Source organism: Arachis ipaensis, chromosome B9, assembly GCF_059453495.1.
Source record: "Arachis ipaensis isolate K30076 ecotype BB chromosome B9, ASM5945349v1, whole genome shotgun sequence".
NCBI classification, from domain to species: Eukaryota; Viridiplantae; Streptophyta; class Magnoliopsida; order Fabales; family Fabaceae; genus Arachis; species Arachis ipaensis.
In genome coordinates this window covers 146,468,377-146,491,877 of record NC_142444.1, presented here as the reverse complement: position 1 = coordinate 146,491,877, position 23,501 = coordinate 146,468,377, and the positions used below count along the sequence as shown (strand labels likewise).

The 23,501-nt window shown below is 34.9% G+C and overlaps 4 protein-coding genes across 6 annotated transcripts; 3 read left to right on the top strand and 1 right to left on the bottom strand.

The window, feature by feature from the left end:
• Positions 1-6,005: 6,005 nt before the first annotated feature.
• On the top strand, positions 6,006-9,995 carry LOC148546702 (uncharacterized). Its single transcript, XM_088500316.1, has 6 exons — positions 6,006-6,858; positions 6,951-7,019; positions 7,105-8,168; positions 8,266-9,159; positions 9,265-9,453; positions 9,531-9,995. Exons 1-6 carry the CDS (start codon positions 6,006-6,008, stop codon positions 9,993-9,995), a joined length of 3,534 nt encoding a protein of 1,177 aa, XP_088356442.1.
• Positions 9,996-10,430: 435 nt separating this feature from the next.
• LOC110266949 (uncharacterized) lies at positions 10,431-11,055 on the bottom strand. The gene is made up of 2 exons (XM_021112043.2): positions 10,858-11,055; positions 10,431-10,736 (listed from the first exon to the last, which is right to left on the bottom strand). Exons 1-2 carry the CDS (start codon positions 11,053-11,055, stop codon positions 10,431-10,433), a joined length of 504 nt encoding a protein of 167 aa, XP_020967702.2.
• Positions 11,056-11,561: 506 nt separating this feature from the next.
• On the top strand, positions 11,562-13,428 carry ZR3 (Zim17-type zinc finger protein). 2 transcript variants are annotated; one of them, XM_016321801.3, is made up of 2 exons: positions 11,562-11,711; positions 12,750-13,428. In XM_016321801.3, exons 1-2 carry the CDS (start codon positions 11,594-11,596, stop codon positions 13,238-13,240), a joined length of 609 nt encoding a protein of 202 aa, XP_016177287.1. In that variant the 5' UTR covers positions 11,562-11,593; the 3' UTR covers positions 13,241-13,428. The 2 variants fall into 2 exon arrangements, with proteins under 2 accessions (XP_016177287.1, XP_020966226.1); XM_021110567.2 differs by having other exon boundaries at positions 11,581-11,711; positions 12,747-13,428.
• A 4,367-nt stretch (positions 13,429-17,795) lies between these two features.
• LOC107618970 (ATPase GET3B) lies at positions 17,796-21,720 on the top strand. Of its 2 annotated transcripts, none has more exons than XM_016321164.3 (12): positions 17,796-18,114; positions 18,690-18,901; positions 19,006-19,068; positions 19,218-19,328; positions 19,897-19,971; positions 20,089-20,157; positions 20,243-20,308; positions 20,385-20,459; positions 20,541-20,639; positions 20,796-20,930; positions 21,144-21,306; positions 21,412-21,720. In XM_016321164.3, the coding sequence occupies exons 1-11, from the start codon at positions 17,925-17,927 to the stop codon at positions 21,279-21,281; spliced, it is 1,233 nt and encodes a 410-aa protein (XP_016176650.1). In that variant the 5' UTR covers positions 17,796-17,924; the 3' UTR covers positions 21,282-21,306; positions 21,412-21,720. The 2 variants fall into 2 exon arrangements, with proteins under 2 accessions (XP_016176650.1, XP_016176651.1); XM_016321165.3 differs by having other exon boundaries at positions 17,815-18,114; positions 21,406-21,720.
• Positions 21,721-23,501: the final 1,781 nt, after the last annotated feature.

The window sequence follows — 23,501 nt, the reverse complement described above, 5'->3', positions numbered from 1 at the left end:
CTCTGATCCTTGACAGTTCCTTCCTTTTCATATTTGCTTCTTCCTCTATGTAGCTCCAGTAGCTACCTTCTATCTTAGAATAACAAAAATGGAGATGAGCTTTACCCACTATGATCTTCTTCTCTGACCGATATGAATCTTTCTTATTTTTGGTATGGAAGATCTTGAAGCTCCTCTTAAAAATCTTGCCTTCAATGGCAAAGATCTAACCACACCATGCTTCAGATCTTCCTTCTTCATTGACTTTCTTCATCCTAGCCTTTTCTTCTTCCGTTAGTCTCACTGTTTATTTCTCTAATAACTTGCTCTTACTTATTTGAAGTGACAATCGAAAAGCAAAAGAGAGAAGAGAGAGAAGAGACAAGGTATTCAATGTAAAATTAAATTAAATTGAAATGTGAGTTTCAATTACCAATGTCAGCAATTAATCAAATTGAAATTTGAGTTTCAGTAACCAATAAATGCATTCAATTTAATTAGCATTTGAATTCCACCATCATAAGAAAGTGGGCAACTGTGGCTTGTATGTAGTCTTTCTCTCTTTTTTCAATTTCGGACCAACCTTTGTTGGTCTAGGAAGAAATTTGTTTTGGGCTGTTTACAAATATCTTGACCCAATTATCTTTTCCTATCCACTTAAATAATTCAGCCACATAGTTTGAAATATTTTGCACAAAGACTGATCACATTTTCATCACATTTGGACTTATATTGCTTTTTAACCCAACAAATAAATTCATTTTATTTTTTCTACACACTAACAAACCCATTAACCAAATAATTGGAAACAAATATTAAATTAACAATTTTTTTAATTAATATTTTTTAATAATATTTATTCATCACAACAATTTCAAGTTTTCTAAATTCATCATCAAGATCTAAATTATCTGATATAAAATTCTTTGAAAATTAATTTAGATATTTATTCAATAATTATTTTCACTAATGACATTATTAATTGGAAGCCCCCCTTTAAATGGGTAGTTCTAGATTCACTGTTCATATATATGAGATGAAATAATACAAAGTATGAAAAGTCAAGAAATGCTAAAAGATAAAACAAAACTAGTAATTTAAATTTTAAAACACAAACAAGCCGACAAATAATTAAGCTCGCACAAACCTGCCTCAAGCCAAATATAACAGCGGTTTGACAATTCGAGATTAAAGGTCTCTATTTTGAAACCGCTTTGTTAGAAAAATATATTATTTATTTGAACAACACTTTGAGTTAATGCGATCTTCCGTATAAAAATTGTCAAAGGATTTTAGGTCAAGTTATTATCAGTTGTGACCAACTGACCACTGATCACACAAATATCTATCATGAGTTTGACTATGCTAATGAAAACTGTGTCTTCGCTCCCACTCAATGGCATGCATAAGCATAATGCATTACATTAAAAAGGAGGTTAAAAAAGTCTTTACCATACTTTCTTCAACTTGAAAGTAAAGATTTATTTTTCAACAAATGAAACAGAGGACACTTATAATTCAAAATACTATCCATTCTTTCTTTTTTACTCAAGGGGATTAATTTAACAAAGATGGGTTGAACTTCTTAGCAAACTTTATCCGTAAAGTTAAGACCGGAGGAATTAAAAACTTTGGAGAATTATCTTAGAATTACATTAAATTTTATTGTCTGACTTAGACATTTTCCTCTTATTATTTAACAAAATATTAAGTGCACAAAATAAAAAATCAGATATTAAATTATTTATTATGTATTTATACATAAATCTATATTTTTTTTAATTTATTTTTAATATATATTTTATATAAGTCACTAATTTATTAGCTAATTTTTAGTATATACATAACATAATTGATTTTTTATTTTTTTTAAAAATACTTATTACTTTTATCAAAAATATTATTCGTATACTAAAATTAGCTATTAAAATTAATCATTAATATATTTGTGTATAAATACATATGTAATTTATTTTATTTTTAATGTGTATTTATATTCTAGTAACTTCGCCTATGTTACACTTGCGGTACATAGCAGGTCCCAAGCCCGGATAAAGGAGGAGGGTTGTGTTAGGTCTTCGGCAACCAACATAAAAATATAGCCGAACCCCCATGACATGAATCAAAGACATTATTGCACTAAAGCTAGGTCGTTGTCCGGAAGCAACGCGCCGTATGGCTCGAGTACGGTGTCGAAGCAAGAGCCGCTGCATCGGTGCCCGAATGTAGTGTTAAATGAGCAAGGGTTCTCGCGTTTTCGTGAACGGACGAGGGTAAATAAGCTAGTTCACAAAGGAAAAGGTAAAGGTCGAAGCGACAGAAGGTTGAGATTTGGGACATGGAACATAGGCACTCTAACAGGAAAGTCCATGGAGGTGGTGGACACCATGACAAGGAGGAAGATTAACATTATGTGTCTACAAGAAACGAAATGGGTTGGTGCAAAGGCTAGGGAGTTGGATACTTCTGGTTTCAAACTTTGGTATACAGGAAAGGTGAAGAATAGGAATGGGGTTGGAATAATTGTGGATAAGCAGTGGAAGAAAGACGTAGTGAATGTCAAGAGGGTGGGAGATCGGATCATCTCTATCAAACTTGTGGTGGAGGGAGGTGCTTTCCATGTGATTAGCGCCTATGCACCGCAAGTGGGTTCGGACGAACAACACAAGATAAGGTTTTGGGAGGATCTAGAGAGTTTGGTTCAAGGCATACCTTTGGGAGATAAGATTTTCTTAGGAGGAGATTTAAATGGCCATGTTGGGAGAGAAGTGACTGGATATGGGAGTATTCACGGAGGCCATGGTTTCGGGGTGATCAATGCCGAGGGTAAAACTATTTTGGACTTTTCCTCAACTTTTGATCTTCTCATCGCAAATACATGTTTTAAAAAGAGAGACGAACATCTTATAACCTATAAGAGTGGCATGACAAGCTCTCAAATCGACTTCTTCTTGTTGAGGAGAGTCGACCGAAAATTTTGCATTAACTGTAAAATTATCCCGGGAGAGAGTTTGACAACACAACATAGGGTGCTCGTCATGGATTTTCGCGTTGAGCAAAAATTGAGGAAAAGACATCATACGAAGAACCCAAGGACGAGGTGGTGGCGGATGAAAGGGGAGGAACAAAGAAGCTTCCTAAGACGGGTAGGAGAAGAGGCAAAGTGGAATGGGAATGGAAGCGCGGAAGAGATGTGGAGGGAGATGACAGAAGTTATTAGAAGAACAGCAAAAGAAAGTTTTGGTGAATCTAAAGGAATAGGACCAAGAGACAAGGAGTCCTGGTGGTGGAATGCGAGTATACAAGAAAAGATAAAGATAAAAAGGGAATGCTTTAAAGAGTGGTTTTTATGCCGCAATGCAGATAACTGGGAAAAATATAAGGCGGCTAAGAAAGAGACAAAAGTGGCTGCAAGTGAAGCAAGAACAAGAGCATATGAGGGTCTCTACCAGTCTTTGGGCACGAAAGAAGGAGAAAAAGGTATATATAGAATCGCAAAGAGTCGGGAAAGAAGAACGAGAGATTTGGATCAGGTTAAGTGCATAAAGGATAAGGATGGAGAGGTGTTGGCTCAAGAGGAGAAGATTAATGAAAGGTGGAAGAGCTACTTCTACGAGTTATTTAATGAGGGACAGAAGACTCTTCCGAGCCTTGGTCGATTATGCACAAGGGAAGAAGATCAAAACTTTAACTACTATCGAAAGATTTGAGACTTCGAGGTAAAAGAGGCTCTAAAGCAGATGAAAAATGGCAGGGCAGTAGGACCTGATAATATCCCGATTGAGGTTTGGAAGGGTCTTGGAGGAAAAGGCATCAACTGGTTAACCAAGCTTTTTAATGAGATTTTAAGGTCAAAGAAGATGCCTGATGAGTGGAGAAAGAGCACCTTGGTACCTATCTACAAGAATAAGGGGGATATACAAAGTTGCGGAAACTATAGAGGGATTAAGCTTATGAGTCATACTATGAAGTTATGGGAAAGGGTGATAGAACGGAGGTTGAGAAAAGAGACACAAGTAACAGAGAACCAATTTGGATTTATGCCAGGCAGATCTACCACTGAAGCGATATACCTATTAAGAAGGATGATGGAGAGGTATCGTAGTAATAAAAGGGATCTACACATGGTGTTTATTGATTTGGAAAAAGCGTATGATAGGGTACCAAGGGAGGTCTTATGGAAGGTTTTAGAAAAGAGGAGAGTAAGGATCGCATATATTCGGGCAATTAAAGACATGTATGATGGGGTCACAACTAGTGTGAAGACTCAAGGTGGTGTGACAGAGGAATTCCCTATTGGTATAGGATTACACCAGGGATCATCCTTAAGTCCATACCTTTTCACATTAGTCTTGGAAGTACTCACAGAGCACATCCAAGAGCCTGTGCCATGGTGCATGCTTTTTGCCGATGATATCATCCTTATGGGAGAGTCAAGGGAAGACCTAAATAAGAAGTTGGAGTTATGGAGAGAAGCTCTAGAAGTGTATGGTCTGCGCATAAACCGTAGCAAGACGGAATATATGGAATGTAAGTTCAGTCTGAGAAGGGAAAACTCCAATATAGAGGTGAAGATTGGAGAAAACATCCTGCGAAAAGTTAAAAGTTTTAAGTATCTTGGGTGCATCATACAGGATAATGGAGAGATTGAATAGGATGTAAATCATAGGATCCAAGCAGGTTGGTCAAAATGGCGGAGTGCATCTGGTTTTATATGCGACAAAAAAGTGCCTTTAAAACTTAAAGGTAAATTCTATCGCACCGCTATAAGACCGGCTATGCTGTATGGTACGGAGTGTTGGGCGGCTAAAGGGGAGCACGAACATAAGTTGAGTGTGGCAGAGATGAAGATGTTGAGATGGATGAGTGGTCATACGCGATTGGATAAAATAAGGAATGAAGATATAAGGGAGAGAGTTGGAGTAGCACCCATTGTGGAAAAGATGGTTGAATCGCGTCTCAGGTGGTTTGGACATGTGGGAAGAAGACCGATAGAACATCCAGTCAGGAGGGTGGATGAGATGGAAGATGGACAAAGGGCGAAAGGCAGAGGAAGACCTAAGAAGACCATCCATGAGGTGGTCAAACGAGATCTACATGTAAACGGTCTCTCTGTAGACATGATACATAACAGAGCACAATAGTGTCGTTTGATTCATGTAGCCGACCCCACTTAGTGGGACAAGGCTTTGTTGTTGTTGTTGTTGTATTTATATTCTAGTATATATTTTATACTAATGACTAACTTTAGTGACTAATTTTAGTGTACAGGTACCATATTCCTACTCTTAAAAGTAAATTGAATTGCGTTGGTATTCCGGTAATCTATAGAATTTATTTTCTCTCTTTTTATTTTTTAAAAAAATTATATATATAAAAAAAAATTAATACATTTGATATTTTTATTTTGAGGTAATGACCAATTCGGTACCCGAAAGATTCAAACGCTGACATTTTGGTACCCAACTATTGATATTGACAAAAAGGTACCTGAATGATTTAAAATTTTGCCAAGCGTGTCCAAGAGCTTGCCGGAACATATCTCCGGTGAGTACGATGCTTACGTGGTGGCCCGTTTTTGCTGACAAGGTTAGTGTTATATTAGATGGAATTTCTAATTTTAATTATTCTTATCCTACTTGGAAAATAAACTAAACCTAAGTTGAACATTAGTTTTGCCCCAAATTAATTTTGCCCTAAAACCCAATTAGCATATACCAAGTTACTAGTTACTGAGTTACTGTGGTTAGTGTCATAGTGTGTCACTAGTGAAAATCAAAGGTCACATAGAGAGGGAGAGACGTTGGTCTCGAAGCTTGGCGCGAAGAAGAAGGATACAAGGCGAGAGGCATTATCGATTCAAGGGTAACGGTTCTCAAGTGGCATCGTGGGATCACCATTGTTTGCAAGGAGCAACCCTACGAAGAGGTACGTTCTGCTTCATGTTCTTTGTTTAAGTTCTGGTATTTTGCGTTTGCTGGTGACATCTTGTTTATTCATTGTATCTTCTCTCTACTATTTCTTAGATGGATCGTTTAGTTACGTTTGTGTATCATCACATGGGTTGCTTGAAAAAGGTTAGAGATGGGAATGTGATATACGAAGGGGGTTTAGTCACTGAGATACACAGGGTGAATGTGGAGACATGTAATTTATTTTTTGTTGAGGGGTTGTTTTTAGACCTGGGTTACCCTGGATATAATGAGGCGTATTGGCTAGAACCTGGTTTCGAATTAGGTCAGGGTCTTAGAGTACTAAGGACAGATGCTGAAGTGATGAGGATGTGTGAGAGTGCAATTAAAAACGACAACACTGTCCATCTCTACTTTGATCACCCTATTGATGCCAACCCTGAAATCATTGATGACGATGTGGTGTCTTCTGGTAGCAGTGAGAGTGTGGTTGAGGTCAATCCACCCGGTGATGAGAGGGAAACTGAAGTTGTGAGTGAGAAAACTGGCGAGGTTAATCAGTTGAGTAAGGCTTTAACAGTTGTTGTGAAGAAGACTTTGAATGAAGTTGTGACTGAGAAGGGTGTTGATGTTAACGAGTCGGAGGCCGGAGAGGGTGGTGTTATGAATGAAGATGTGAATCACAGGAATGGGGATAAAGAGACTGAGCAACCTGCAGCTCCAGAAAAAGTTGTTAAGAGGGTGAGAAAGAGGCATCCAAGACCACCACCCATTGGTTTATCACAAGAAAGGAGAGCTGCTGAATCTGAACAGCCTGAGGGTGATCCTCTAGAAGCTGAAACAATAAATGAACAAACACATGAGAGGAATGATGATGATGCACATGTTGCCAATGACGGTGCTAACAATGAAGAACCATTGGTGGATGAGATGAGGGCAGAGGAAGCAGCTACTCAGAATGCAGGAGGTAAAAATATTATTTCTTTTTTGTTATATCATTTTTGGATAAGTATTGGTTTTATGAATCCAATGATTATGATGCACATGTTGCCAATGAAGGTGTTAACCTTGAAGAACCAGTGGTGGATGACTTGAGGGCAGAGGAAACAGCTACAGAAAATGCAGCAGGTAAACATATTATTTCTGTTTTGTTACAATATTTTTTGATAAATATTGCATGATGGTTGACAAGTATCACCTGATGTATTAACAGATACAGAAACACAAAGAAAGGATAGGACAAATTCTAGGAGAAATCATCCTAGGCGTCAACCATCTGGGCAGAGGATTGTATCTGGAAAGGATGATGAAGCACCAAGGGTAGAGGTGCCTAACCCAAACAGAGCAGATGAAGAGATGGGACCTGAGATGTACCAATACGAATCTGATGAACTGTATAGCCCTCCTGGATCTGATGATGAAGATGAACCTGTTTTTCCTCAACATAACCCGAACACACCCTTTGGGAAAATTACTCTGGAGTTGAACATGGAGTTTGAGACCATGGAACACTTTAAAGCAGCGGTTCAAAAGTACAACATACAGATTGGAAGACAGGTTTTCTATCTTAGGAATGAGAAGAAGAGGTGCAGGGTGATTTGCTATGACCCCGACTGCCCTTGGTTGTGTTACTGTTCTAGGACCAACTATCCAGCCTCGTTTCAGATTAAAACATTTGTGGATGAGCATACTTGTCCGAGAAGCAACAAGAGTAAGTCAGTGAGTTGTGCCTGGGTTGCTGAAGAGCTTGTGCCTAAACTCAGAATCCATCCTAACATGTTACAAAGGGAGGCACAGGAGTGGTTTAAGGTGGAGTATGACATCTCAGTTAATGAGAGGATGATGTACAGGGCTATGGATAAGGCCAAAGATGTTATTGAAGGAACGGAAAAGGATCAATACCTGAGACTTAGAGACTATCTGAATGAGATCATCAAGGCTAATCCTGGGTCAAGAGCCAACATGGGGACAACTCCACAGCAGGAAGGGTTGCCTAGATTTAGGAACTTGTATGTATGTTTGGCTGCTTGCAAGCAGGGATTTAAAGCAGGGTGCAGACCCTTCATAGTGTTAGATGGGACGTTTCTGAAAGGGTACTTTGGAGGGCAGTTACTAACAGCAGTAGGTCAGGACGCGAATAACCAGCTATTTCCAATTGCATATGGTGTTGTCGATGCAGAAACTCGGGAAAATTGGAGATTCTTTCTCGAGGAGTTACATACTGACATAGGGGACTATAATGAGAATGGCTGGGTGTTCATGTCCGACCAGCAAAAGGTAATATGCAGTGTATCCAATCATTATAGTTCTTATATTCCTACTTGAGTAACTTAAGTGTATTAATGTTAACTGCTGAATTTACCCATGAATGCAGGGATTGATACCAGCATTACAGGATGTGATGCCAGGTGTGAAGCACAGATTTTGTTGTATGCATATGTGGAGAAATCTGAACAAACGATGGAAGGATAAGGAGCTTAAGGGAGCATTCTGGCAATGTGCAAAAGCAACTACTGATCAAGAATTCAAGGATGCAATGGCTAATGTGAAAAGGATCAATAAACAGGCATGGGAGTATTTGGATAAATTTGAGCAAGAACAGTGGTCAAGAAGCAAGTTTTCTGAATGGCCAAAGGTTGATAGCTTGACTAGCAACAACTGTGAATCGTTTAATTCAACCATTGTGGGTCTGCGGGGGAAAAGCATACTGACAATGCTTGAGGAGCTCAGATTCTATATCATGAAGACGATGGCAACTCACAAGGACGCACTGATGGCTTACACTGGACTTATAGCCCCAATACAAGTGAGTAGATTAGAGAAGGAAAAAAAACAAGCTAACTACTGGGAGGCACAGTGGTGTGGTGATGATGAACATAACGAATTTGAAGTCAGAAAGTGGCAACATAGAGTCAGGGTGAACACAAGAGAGAGGACATGTTCCTGCAGAAAATGGCAGCTGACTGGACTACCATGCTGTCATGGTATTGCAGCAATCCAGAGGAAGAATGAGAAGCCTGAAGACTATGTCCATCACAAGCTCACCATCGAGGCATACAACAGGACTTACCAGTTTCACATTAACAGCATACCAAGCCAAGAGTATTGGGAGCACCATGAAGGGTTGCCTTGTCTGCCTCCTCCATACAAGAGGCCTATTGGCAGACCTTCCAAGAAAAGGAAGAAGGACAGCAGCGAGCAAGACTCTGGGAGCCAATACCATGCCAAGAGAAGATATGGCCAAATAACATGTCAAACCTGCAAGAGAGTAAGTGAAACAAATTTATTATCTACTATCTACTTACATAATATTATTCAATGATATATAAACTGTTTGGATACTGATTTAATTTATTTATTGCCTGGCTGCAAGGTTGGACATAATAGTAGGACTTGCCCTGAGAGATCAAATGGAGCAGCAGCTCAAGAGGAAGGAATTGATGAGGATGAAGCTAGAGAGCAAGAAGCTAATTGGGAGGAGACCATGGAGGCTGCACATGCTGCACATGTTGCAGATGAGGAAAACCTCACTCAAAACTACCCACAGAGTCAACCTGATGAGGTAAACTTTTGTATTTTAATTCAGACCTTGTTCTTTTCAAAATGTTGCACCTGGAACTAATCACCCAACTCATACAGAACACTGAGGCTGATTTGTCTACCACAACAACTGCTGCACCCCCTAATGCAGCCACTACACCAGCAACCAGCTCAGGACCAGCACCTCCAGTGGCAGCAAGGCCATTAGAGCCAACACCACCAATACCAGTAACAAGAGGCAGGGGCAGGACCATTCGAAGAAGAAGACCCCCAACCCCAACAGCACCTCAAACTAGGGTTGCCAGCCATGATGCTGGGTCTAATTGTCAGATCCCAGCCACACCAACCAATGCTGCAAGATCAAGTACTGGGCCTGGGTCAATGTCACAAGGTCCTTTGGGTAGGCCTACTCTGCAAGCCCAATATTCAGCATCCTCTAGGCCACCAACTGTGACTAGGGAAACCATGGCAGCAGCAAGCCCAGCCACACAGAGCAGGTTCACAGGCTTCATGCCCACCCCATCCTTGAAGAAGAAAAAGCCTTCAGCAAGCATCAAGAAGTGATAGCTTTCTTTCTTGGGTTTTCATTTTGTTTTTAGTTCCATGTTGGACTTGATGTAGATACTATGCAACTAAATGCCATTATGGCATGTTTAGTTTTTAGTTCCATTTTGTTATCAACATTACTATCATTATGCCATGATAGGTTTTTTGGGGCAAAACTTTTGTTATTTTGGGTCTGAGATATGTTACTCTGGATACTTATGGATTATGTTTTCATGCTATGAGATTATGTTTTCATGCTATGAGACAGGTGTTTTTATACAGCTTCTGTTTATGCCATTTTTTAATCAATGGCTAACCTATCTTATATATGGCTTGCTCACAATTCAAAAGCAATAACTCAGTCACAGAAGACAAATAAGAGTGCATCCATTAATTCATCTCAATTACAATTAGGAGAACATTACAAATAAACAAAATTTCATTCCTAAAATCTTAAATTTGACCATACTTAGCTATACACAGCAGACTCAAATACAGATTTAACCCAAGCAATACACAGATAACAATCAACAAGAACTCAACCATCTTCAGTTTCTCCTTCATGTCATTAACCATAGGAAGCACCATCATCATCCTATCCCTTTCCCGTCCATCACTACCCTTCTGGTTGATTCTGCTTTTCTTTTTTGGGTCTGCTATGCCCACCATGTTGCTATTCTCCGAAGAAACTTCTCCTTCCACACATTGCTCTTCAATTTCATCCAACCATTGAAAATACCCACAACGTCTTTGTGTGTTCTAGCATGGCACAAAAATTTCATGAATCAGAGAAGATCAGAAAGTAAATCTGAAAAGTGGAGAAAATAAACCCAGGAAGAATGCATCATTTCCTCACGTAACATCAACATTTTAACCTTACCTTCCACAGAGGGCAACGTAGAAACCATCTATCAGGGTTGCTACTTGTCTTCGACTTCAACGGAACCACCGGAAGGGGACAAAAGCAACACCCATCGTAGATTTTACTACCAACTCCAGAACCACCATCAACGTCGAAGGCTATGGATGAGTGCTTTCTCACGATTCCACCTTTTCCACGAGCCCTAGCTGCTTGCATCTTCCATATTGGGATCGTGCTCTACGAGAGAGCGAGGAGAGCAAAATTGGATTTTAGGGCAAAATTAATTTGGGGCAAAACTAATGTTCAACTTAGGTTTAGTTTATTTTCCAAGTAGGATAAGAATAATTAAAATTAGAAATTCCATCTAACATAACACTAACCTTGTCAGCAAAAACGGGCCACCACGTAAGCATCGTACTCACCGGAGATATGTTCCGGCAAGCTCTTGGACACGCTTGGCAAAATTTTAAATCATTCAGGTACCTTTTTGTCAATATCAATAGTTGGGTACCAAAATGTCAGCGTTTGAATCTTTCGGGTACCGAATTGGTCATTACCTCTTTTATTTTTTACTTTTTTTTTTGGGTATTCTCATCTTTTATGTTTTTGGACTTGCTTAAGGGAACATTTTACAATAACAAAAAAGGTAATGGGTCAAGATGAAACATTTGAAGCCCAAAAATAGAAGGTTGGAAAGGAAGAAAAAAAAAGCCCAAAAACACAGAATGGAAAGTTGGGGAGGTGACGCTCCATTATGGTGTTGCGAGCTAAGCAGGTGAGTCCTCCCATGGCGGCAAGCAAAATGGTTCTGCGCCGATTCTTCTCATCATTTCAATCCCGTCAACATCCTCCAAACCTCATCAGTCTTCAAGGCAAGTCTCATCTTTCACTATCCCCCACCCAATTTGCATTATGTTTGTTATTATCGTCGTCGTTAGTAATAAGTTTCTTCAAGCTATCTTCTTTGGTTCGAAGTTCGAACTGAACCTTTTATAAAACTTTTCTTTATTTTTTTCGTTTCGTAATTAATTAATTGTTTCATGGAAGAGTAATTGTAACTTCTAGCTAGTGGCTTTGTTTGGTTCCCAAGGTTGCTTTTGGATTCTGTCTCTTATAAGAAAAGGTTCAAAAAGACAGGAATTGTCCAGAAAATTTTGTGCCTCTTATTAGGGTTTAGGGATTTGTAGGGGATCAAGTAGCAGCCACCCCCTTTGAAACTAGAATGAATCACACAGTTTAATAAGGTATAATCATGAACTTGTAGAGCATTGCTACCAAATGCATATTGGAAATGTACAAATTACTCCCTTCCATGGTTCAAGCTCAGTGACTAATTTTCTAGTATGGTGACTGGCTTGTTTAAATTATGGGTTTAAAGTTATGTTGATATCTGCCTATGAATGTCGCCGATTACAAAGGAAGATGGTAGAATCTTGTCTTAGGTATACAAACATGATCATAGAAACGTCGTGGAGGCTCTGATTACTAATTAGGAGAGTGGATTAGATGGGGGTAGTTCAGTAGTTAGAGGTTGAGAGAGACTTGCGAAAAATTTAAGAGGGAAATTATTAAAATATGTTTATAAATAAATGGTTTAAAGACATATATGATCTATGAGGTGGCACTGTGGCCTTGCTTGATCCATATAATTGAACTCAGCTTAGTTGTTATTATTTTTGTCATCTATATTATGCAAGGCAAAATGTGAGTTTGGAGCAAAAAGGATAGATTGATTTGTTTTAACTTTAAATTCATTGTTGGTCTTTCACCTAAAATATTAAGCTTTTTGAGTTGAGTGATTCTTTAATTACTTATGCTATGTTTGATGTGTGCATAAAGCTTTTACCAGCATGTATACAAGATTGAAGAGGAGTCAATATTAATAGGTTAATATTGTTTAATGGCAGCAGCATCTTGGCATTCTTCTACCAGTTCAATATTAAACAGATTTGGATTTCATAAAGCGGTCTCAACAACTACAGATCCAACCAATTCCATTCCTGAAGATATCGAAACCAACGAAGCTGACGGCGCAGAGTCTACTTCAAGTCTGGATAATGTTTCCACATCGATGAGCATCAATAAGAACCCTCCAGTAAAGTTTTCTGCTATCTCAAATTTGAAAGCATCGTCGAGGCATGATCTCGCTATGATCTTCACATGCAAAGTCTGCGAAACAAGATCCGTCAAGACAGTTTGTCGAGAGTCATATGAGAAAGGCGTGGTGGTGGCGAGATGCGGAGGGTGTAATAACCTTCACTTGATTGCAGATCGTCTTGGATGGTTTGGTGAGCCAGGAAGCATAGAGGACTACCTTGCTGCGCAAGGAGAAGAAGTTAAGAAAGGTTCAATTGATACACTGAATCTCACACTGGAAGATATAGCTGGAAAGAAGCCTTAAGAAGGTAAATTTTGCCAAATACACTGCCAAGATTAGTGTAGTTGATGAGACTTTAAAAGGGTAAAGAAGTGTAACTATAGATAGTTTCTGAAATCTCAATTCTTCTGTCTTATGGTTTTCATTGTATTAAAAAGTGTCATATTCAATGTTACTCTTATTTTCATCTATTATTCTCGGTGCCAATTGCAGGGATGTCTTTTGTTTTGAGATCATCAATGATTAGCTTGCTTAGATTCTTGGCATTGTTTAGTTTGAACTGTTGGGCTAAATCTCATAGATTTGAGGAGTTAAGCTCTAAAATGGTCTCTGAGATTAGTGTTGTAGGATTGACAAAAGTGTATCATGCTAGTCCCTGACTCATTTTCTATTAAGGATGTGATGATATAGTTTGATGATGTGAAACTATTAGTGACATGTGTCACTTAATGATTTAGTCACGTGTAATGGTATGATAATATGTTGACCAGTGACATGTGGACGTTTGTGTCACGTGTAACAATCAGTGATGGATTCAGAAATTTTTAGTCTTGGAGGCAAAAATAATACAAAAAAAACATTAATCAAAGTCTATTAATCAAAAATAAAAATTAACATTAATATATTTAAATATTTAAAATTCAAAGTCTATTAATCAAGATTTTTCTCATTTTAATTAATGCATGTAAAGTATGTTAATCAAAAGGTATTTTCTTCTCATTTAATGTTTTGGTCATGTTGTTTAATATGCTTATTAGTAATACAAGATATAATATAATACAAAAAAGAATTATTACTCGTTAGTTGAAAAATTTGTAAGGAGTATAACTTAAATTGAACAAATTCGATTTTTCTCTACAAAGAAGAGAGAAAAAAGATTATGAAAAAGACAAATTCAAATCAAATAATCATAATTTTCTTCATATATATATATATATATAGGTATAGAAATTATTTCCTTTTCTATTAAATAATTATTCAACAATTTTTTGCCATTTAACTGAAGAGTTTATCGTACTTATAGTAGAAGTCTTTTAGACAAAAATAATTATTAATTATATGTAACACCGCCAAAATTAAATATTATATATATATTATCTCAATCAATTATTAAAAAAAAACTACTAAATACTAATAGTCTATTTATATTTGAAAAGCTAGATTTAAATCTGAATGATTAGGTAATTGGATTATTATTATTTGCACTTTTTAGTTGAGTAAAATATGATTTTATCCCATCTCAATAGATCAAATTCATATAATACAATAACTTTTATTATTATATTAATATTTAATAATATAAATTTTGTATACATAAATATTTTTTTTTAAAATTCAGGAACACATACATTATTACAATAGACTCCTTATATATATATTTTTTATTTTTAATATTTAAGGAGGGCAAATGTCCCACAATGTTGTGAGTAGATGTGTGGCTGGTCACAATGTTATTTGATCATGTGTTGTAACAGTATGCGTCCACGTGTCATCCGTTATGTCGTCAATGTAGATGCACCAAATTATTGAATTAGTACTTTATTTTGCATTAAATGACTCATTTTAGTTTCTAAAATCGAATGTCACGCACCAAATTAGTCCTTTCACATGTTTTTTCTCATTTTTTAAAAAATTCAAAATTTTGAAAAAATTCGACTCTCCCTCTTCTAAGAGATGCTAAAATGACACTCCACTCATTTATATTTTTAAAATATACAATTTTCTCCATTATAATTTTTAAAAATTTTTATTTTTAATTCATTTTAAAATTTGTGTTAATTAATGTCAACTTTACTAATTTTTTAAGAAAAAATAATTTTTTTACAAAAATATCTTTTAGAAAAAATTTTATTTTTTGTGATTAAATTTTGTGTACTAAAATATCTTTTAACAAATTATTTTTCTAGTGTTTAAATTGGATTTTTAAGAAAATATCTTTCAAAATATTTTGTAATGATTACATTATTTTATTACTAAGATATCCTTCAATAGTATTTTTCTAGTGATTAAATTGTGATATTAATGCATATTATTTTAATATTAAATTAAAAAATTCTTTTCTATGAGACTAATAGAAAAATAAAAAAAATGCTAAACCAAAATTGTAAAATTATGTTTATTAATATGTATTGATATCATGAAATTAACAGTAAAATATACAAAAAAAATTTTGTTAAAGAAAATTTTGGTAAAATAATAATTTAATAATTAAAAAATTATTGAATGGTATTTTAGTAAAAAATAATTTAATCATTAAAAAATATTGTAAAGAATATTTTGGTAAAAATATAATTTAGTCATTAGAAAAATAATTTGTTAAAGGATATTTTGATAAAAAAATTTAATTGCAAAAAATTAAATTTTTGCTAAAGAGTGTTTTTGTAAAAGAATAATTTATTTTCTCTTAAAAAATGGATAAAGTTAACTATAGCTGATACAAAAAAATTTAAAATGACTTAGGAAGGAGTTTTTTTTTTTTTTTTAAATTATAAAGAAGGAGAGTGTGCATTTTATAAATATAGAGAAGTAAAGTGTCATTTTAGCATCTTTTAGAGAAGGGGATTAAAATTTTCTCTAAAATTTTCAATATCTTTGGATGCACTAATTTCAATTCTATTCTTTCACATATAGTTTAAATACAAGTGTTGTAAAATATTTTTAAGATTTTAGTTTTAATTATATAATTTTTTATAATAATTTAACATTGATAAATTTTACAATATATAAGTATGTTATTATAAATAAAAGACTTATTTGATTGATTTGATACATTTTTTTGTTTAAAAAATACATGTTCTTAACAAGAAATCATGAATCAAAATCCACATTTTTTTTTTTGTTCTAATGAAAAACACGTTTTCGGTTGTGTGTAATAGGCTAGGCTAGATGAAAGAGGTTGGAGATGGTAGTGAGGGTGTTTGAAGTGTCTTAACGCTAGTTCTAAGACGGTGGTTAAGGGTACTTACAAGAGATAAAATATTTTATAAAAGCATTTATATTTAAACAATATGTGAAAAAATAGAATTAAAATTAATGCATTTAAAGATATTGAGAATTTTGAATTCATGCAAAAAAAAAAAAAAAGAAAAAAACTAGTGAATAAACTAATCTGGTGTACAACATTCAATTTTAGAGACTAAAATGAGTCACTTAATGCAAAGTCAGGAACCAATTTGATACATCTACAGTGATAATATAACGGATGACATGTGGATGAATACTAGGGCTGGCAATGGGTAGGGTAGGGTAGGGTTTAGACTCTACCCTAACCCTACCCGCGGGTTGAAAACTTTTTTAAGACTATATCCTACCCTACTCGCAGGTTGAGAATCTCTCAACCCTAACTCTACCCGTACCCTAAAGTTCTAAACCCTATCCGACCCTACCAGCAGAAATAAAAAAAAATTCAAATAAATATAAAATTCAACCATTCCAAATTTCATACATATTAATAAAATAAAAAATAAAAAATTAAGTTCAAATTAAAATTAAAAACAATAAAATCTTAAAAAAATCTAACATAAAATTACAAATAATATGGTTATCAACTAACTTAGTGATTATTTCAAATTTTTATAAGAAGAAGTTTGTAAGTACAAGACTCACTTTCTTTCACTACATACATAACTTTTACATATATATTATATTATATAATATACTAAGGATGCTGGTAAGGTAGAGTAGGGTATACCCTAAACCTGTACCCTATCCTACTCGCAGGTAAATTTGCACCCTACCCTACTCTACCCGCAGCGGATAGGGTAGAGAACTCTATTCGAACGGGTTGATTTGGGTTGGGTACTCGCAAGTAGGGTATATATTGACAGCCCTAATGAATATTATTGTGACACATGACACAAATTGATATGTGGTCAAATAGTATTATGACACATGGCATAACTATTTACGTAGCATATCATATGTAGTTGGTCGATACATTATCATATCATTACACATGAATACATGACTAAATTATTGAGTGACATATGTAACTAACAGCTTATATTATCAAGTTACATCATCACATCATCACATCGTTAACAAAAAATAAATCAGAGAATAATATTGTGTACTTTTTTTAATTTTAAAAGCATAATTACTACATTGAAATTTTAAGAATGATTTTAGTGTATGACACTAATAAAAAAGATCACTTTTTGGCTTAGAATTGGAAAAGTGGGTGGCTAATGATTTTTTTTTTTTCACTTATGTGCTCCTCTCATTTACCACATTTACAGATGGACAATCAATAATGTAGTTTGAACAATAAATATGAATTTGAGATTTATATACAATTAAGTAATGAAATTTTAGAAGATAAAATGTAATACATATTACATCAAAATAAATTATTTTAATAGGAAATAGCATATAATACACAAGATCAATTAGAGTAAAATTCTAATAAACATACACTTTTGTTATTAAATAACGACAAAAATTAGTCAAAAAAAAAAAACGACAAAAATTAATTTATCTAATTTTTTTAATCAAAATTTAATGGCAGAATTTGTCTAATAAAATAAAAAATTAAAAACTAATTTAGACATTAAAGTTTATTGATAATTAAATCATCTTTAGGATCGATTTGGGAAATAAAATTACTCAAGTATCGGTGTATCACATTCTATAAAGTGCTGGTGGCGGTGAGTTAAGCGTGGAACGGAACCACTTCTAACTCCCAAGTCCCAACTTGTAAAAGCAGAGCATGCCATTGTTGCTGGGTATTCAACAACTCATGGCTTCTCACACTCTCATATCCTCTTCTTCTCTTCGCATCACAAATTCAATGCCCATCAAGTGTGTTCCCTCCTCCTTCACTCCCACTAAAGCCTTCTCCTTTCTCTCACTCTCTCTTTCCACAACTACAACAACAATCCCTACTAAATCATTCCAAGGTTTTTCACTACTCAATTCTTCTTCTTTTGTTTCAAGATGCAATCTTATTCTTTTTCGTTTTTTTTTTTGGGGGGGGGGGGGGTTCGTTTTATATTTTTGTGGCTCAAGTTTTTCTGTTCTGTTTCATATGTTGAATTTTTAGTTGCTGCTGTTAGATTGTATGAGAGTGTTATTGTTATTCCCGTTATTTTTGTGTTGCCCATAAATTGATATGTTTCCCTTTTAATTCGTCTAGTTTAAGCATGTCAAGGTATTGGGGTGTCAGCGGGGTTAAATGAAGAGAAGGTTACAAGTTATTAGAATTCAGTAAGATAAAGAGATATAGAATAATTAAGTAAGGGAAGGAAAAGGGGAAAATTTCGTGAATTTTGGAATCATCTTTAGTGCATCAACCTAGCTTCGGTTTATTTATTTTTAATTATTTTATCCATTTTAATCAAATTGGTAGGGTCATGATCATTTAATTGTTTTTTTGCTATGCTTAAGGAATTTTCCTGGGCAGTTTGAGATTATGAGAAACCTGTTGAGGATTTGATTGCACATTTTAATGGTTATTGCCTTCGTTTATTGTCAGTGAGGTCAGTTGCTGCTCCAACAGAATCTGTAGCAGGGTTTGATGACATGGTTTCTGGCACTCAGAGGAAGTATTACATGCTAGGCGGGAAAGGGGGAGTTGGGAAGACAAGCTGCGCCGCTTCGCTTGCTGTAAAATTCGCTAATAATGGACACCCCACACTCGTGGTTTCCACTGATCCGGCACATTCTTTGAGTGATTCTTTTGCTCAGGTTAATTTAGTGCCTCTGGTGTTGATGGTTCCTATATGCTAGATGCTTCAAGATTTGATGTCGTTTGTGCTTGTTCTAACATAATGTTTATAAATTTACTGTAGGATCTGACTGGGGGACAATTGGTGCCGGTGGAAGGACCTGATTATCCACTTTTTGCTCTTGAAGTAAGCCGAAAATGATGTTGAATAAATTAGCTGGCATTTGTTATCTAGATTACTTGATGAGATAGGATTGGTATTTTTCGTGAAAATATGTGTTTGTCACTCCATGTTATGTATTTGCTTAAGTTTTTAGTTCCTTACTTCCTTTATAGATAAACCCAGAGAAGGCTAGGGAAGAGTTTCGCAATGCAACCAAGAAAAATGGTGGAACTGGAGTCAAAGACTTTATGGATGGCATGGGTCTTGGAATGATTGTAGAGCAGGTAAAAGCTTTATCAGGATTGTACCAGCATTGTTACTTATAAATATTTCTTGTGTGTGAATAATTTATGCAATCATCATGTGAATTTTCACAGGTTGATGAGTTTCCTAGAAGCGAAAGAGCTCTACTAGATTTATAGTTCAATACTTAAATATGTGATCAACCTACAATTATTTTGACTAATGCATATCATAGAGGGAGGAAACTGTTTGTTTACACATATAGAGGGCTAAGATCAGTTAAATGTTAAAATCATCATAGATGTTAAGACCGATAATGACTTCGTTACAGTGAGTATTTAACTAACCCCACTGCTAGTATATAAATATGCATTAAGCTCAATATGTTCATGTCATCATACATCAAATACAAGTTTGTTTTCCACTTCATCATCTTATGTTATAATTCAGAAATCGCATACTTTGCACATTTGTAGCTGTTTAAATTTTAATGAGCTTGTTATGCAATATCAATGTTACTATAACTTGGAAATACTGGTAGTTAATTCATTCTGCTTCATTATAAGCTTGCTTCTCTAATACTATTTGTTACATCTTTTGTTACGAAAGTTAGGAGAGCTAAAACTCGGAGAATTGTTGGATACACCACCTCCTGGATTGGATGAAGCCATTGCAATTTCGAAGGCATGAATTTTTATGTGCTTTGGTTACTTATTTGTCATTTCATTGTTAATTAATGAGTAATGCAATCAGCCTTCATTTGTGGAACTCCCAAGTCCTAACAATTAAAAATATTGCCAGGTTATGCAATTTCTTGAATCACAGGAATATAATATGTTTACTCGAATAGTATTTGATACGGCACCCACGGTGAGCCGAAAGCTAACATATTATTAATGTCTCTTTTGGCTTTGGACATTATCTGATAGATTTATGCATTTTTTTTCCTGATCAGGGTCATACATTACGGCTCCTTTCCTTGCCCGATTTCTTGGATGCATCCATTGGGAAGATACTAAAGGTAACAGGGGGAACCTACAGTTATATACATTTCTCAGTGATCATTATAGTCATTGACACCCATTATTCTGCTGCAGCTACGGCAAAAGATAGCTTCTGCTACCTCAGCAATTAAATCGGTGTTTGGTCAAGAGGAAACTCAACAAGCCGCCGTAAGATGACATTGTCGTACTATTTTTGCATTTACTGTCATCTTAATTTTCTTACCACTTGTTTTATATTTAATGGTTCAGGCTGATAAATTGGAGAAACTTAGGGAGAGGATGATAAAAGTGCGTGAACTCTTTCGTGACACTGATGCAACAGAATTTGTTATTGTCACAATCCCCACGGTATGGACACGGAATGCATTCCACAGCTAATATTTGAATCATGCATAAAATGGAAGTGGAATTGATTGTATTGTGAAATGTGAAGATCTAAATTTCCCAAAAAATTCTACTAATTAAAACTAAGTAACTGTTTATATTTTGTCTCTACTCCCTAAGGTGATGGCAGTTAGTGAATCGTCTAGACTGAGTGCCTCCTTAAAGAAGGAAAATGTTCCCGTTAAGAGACTTATCGTCAATCAGATTCTTCCGCCCTCAGCATCCGATTGCAAGTTTTGTGCTATGAAAAGAAAGGTGAATTAACTGTTTGCTCTTTTATTCTTGAGTTGGTTCAGTTGTCATCAGAATGAACGATAATGTAGTTTATAATTAATATGGCTGTTGTCACATCCGAAACAACTGATAGCAAAGTGTGTCCGAAAAAAAAAACTTGCGAGAGAAAAAACTTTTGTATTTGCTGTTCTTTATATTTTAAGGGTGAAAACTTGATGAAAACAAACTTGTCAGGATCAAATGCGAGCTCTTGATATGATCCAGAATGATCCTGAGCTAGCCAGCCTAACAATGATCCAGGCACCGCTTGTTGATGTCGAGATAAGAGGCGTTCCAGCTCTCAAATTTTTGGGTGACATTATTTGGAAATGACTATAACATAGTTCTAAATGCAATGGTTAGCATTTCTTCTTCTGTTCTTTAATATCAACTATGTCACTATGTTATATCAATTTGAATCCAAGGTTTGTTAGATTTTTATTTTTTCTGGGTGAAGTTGCAGATTTCCGATTTCCGGCCGAGATGTAAAAGTTCCGGTACTGGAAGTCCTTTAGATGCAATGCACTGTCTTAGAACAGTTATACAAGCTAGAGCTTCAGAAACTGAAAACAACTTGTTAATACTTGTGTAAATTTCCATCTTCTTTAGATCTTTTTCTTTGATCATTATTTTGAGGAAGAGAGCCAAAACGAGAGGGGGGAGGGGGGTCTCAATCATGTGTAAGTTTTCACTGTATACTAGCAAGAAATATCAGTTATCGGAGCAACAATTGCAAATGCAATAGTGGAATATTTTTTTTTTTTTTTGCCCACAATATTTTGCCATGAATTTGAGCTCTATTTACGAGTCTATTACTAATCATTGAATTGTTGCATGCATGAGACGGAATTCGAAAGTAATTCTAACTTATCGAAGCTTAAGGTAAAAAGCTTAAGGTAAAAATCTATAACCCGTTTATTTTCGTGGCATTGTGTCAATGTTACTAAGCCTTTAATATCTTGATGGGTTTTCAATTTCTACTGGATCAACAAAGTAAATCAAGGTCAGCAAATGTTGATAACAAAATTATATTAAAAAAATAAATCAACAAAATGATAATTATATTAAAAAGACAAAAGATATAGGCAAACACATAAGCAAGGCTTTTTATTTGGCCCAAAATAAATCCATATTTTTTTATGCTTATAGCGGTAGAGTATTACAAACTTTTTTGCATGTATTCTCTCTTTTCAAGTTTTGCTGAAAATACACGAGTAATTACCAAAACTAAAATAAAAAATGTAAATTTAAGTTATTATTTATAAAAATATATACTATTTATATGATTAAAAGCTAATAACAATGAATTGAAATTAGTGTAGATGTGCAATACAAGTTTTAAATTTCTACAATAATAACAATAAAATTTATCTTAGATGAGGTACATTAAGTATAGTAAATGATGTTCATGAAAGTTTGATATTGAAATATTATGGACATGATTACATTTTCTATAATGAGAGTGAAGGTGAGTATGAGTAGTTGGTAACTGCAGTTATTAAAATGATAATTAACTATATTAACTTTCACGCATTGCGCATTATTATAACTAAAATTGTTTAGTAAATGTAGAAAGATTTATATGAGTTCTACCTCAACATTTTTTTTATATTTAATATCAAAGTTGATTAAATTAATTTGACAATTATATGTGAAAATTCATATTCAAATAAAAAAAATAATTAAAAAAGTATAGTTCACCGAGGACGTGGTTTGTTGTTCAAAGTTTTTCTTGTAGAGCACGTAGCAAAAGTGAAGATGGGAGTGTACCTGTAAAAGACACTCCGACGCTCAAGTCAGTAAATATTTAAGAGGTATAATAATTCTATGAATATGTAATGTTAAAAATATGAGCATAGAAATAAAAAAATATGATATTAATTTTTAAAAATATGAGCATAAAAAATAAAAGAGATAGAGTAAAAATATATTTGACAAATGACAAAATTTATATATACTTAGTAATACTTACACATCCGTGTATATTCAACTTAATACGAATATGCGATCAAATTGTAAAAAAAAAAATTGATACTATAATATGAGAAGAAAAAATAGGAAAAAAAGAGTGAGGGGGCAAGGAATTGTGGAAGAAGAAGAAACTAAATAAGTGTAAATGTGACTTCATAGAAAAAAGATAAACCATACCTGCTAAGATGGCCTCTAAAAGATACAAAGAATGCTTTACATGAATCCAATAGAATCAAACAGATAAAGAACACTGACTTTGAAATTGCAAGCCAAAAAGAAGGATATCATAATAAATAGGGAAGGCAAATACAAAATGAAAATGGTATATTTCATCACACCCAATCGGCAGCAGCCTGCAATGTGACATGATCACCCCATTCACTCACCATTCTTAATACAGCCACACATCAAGCTATCAGTGAACCATGACAACATCAATACAGCCACACAATTTTCATTGCCTGCATGTTGACAATTTATCATGACAAGTTTGAAAAATATCCAGCACATTAAAAAGATAACAATAGAGAATAGCAATGGCCAAGTTTATACCACCAAAATTTCTGCTTCCATCTCAGTAAG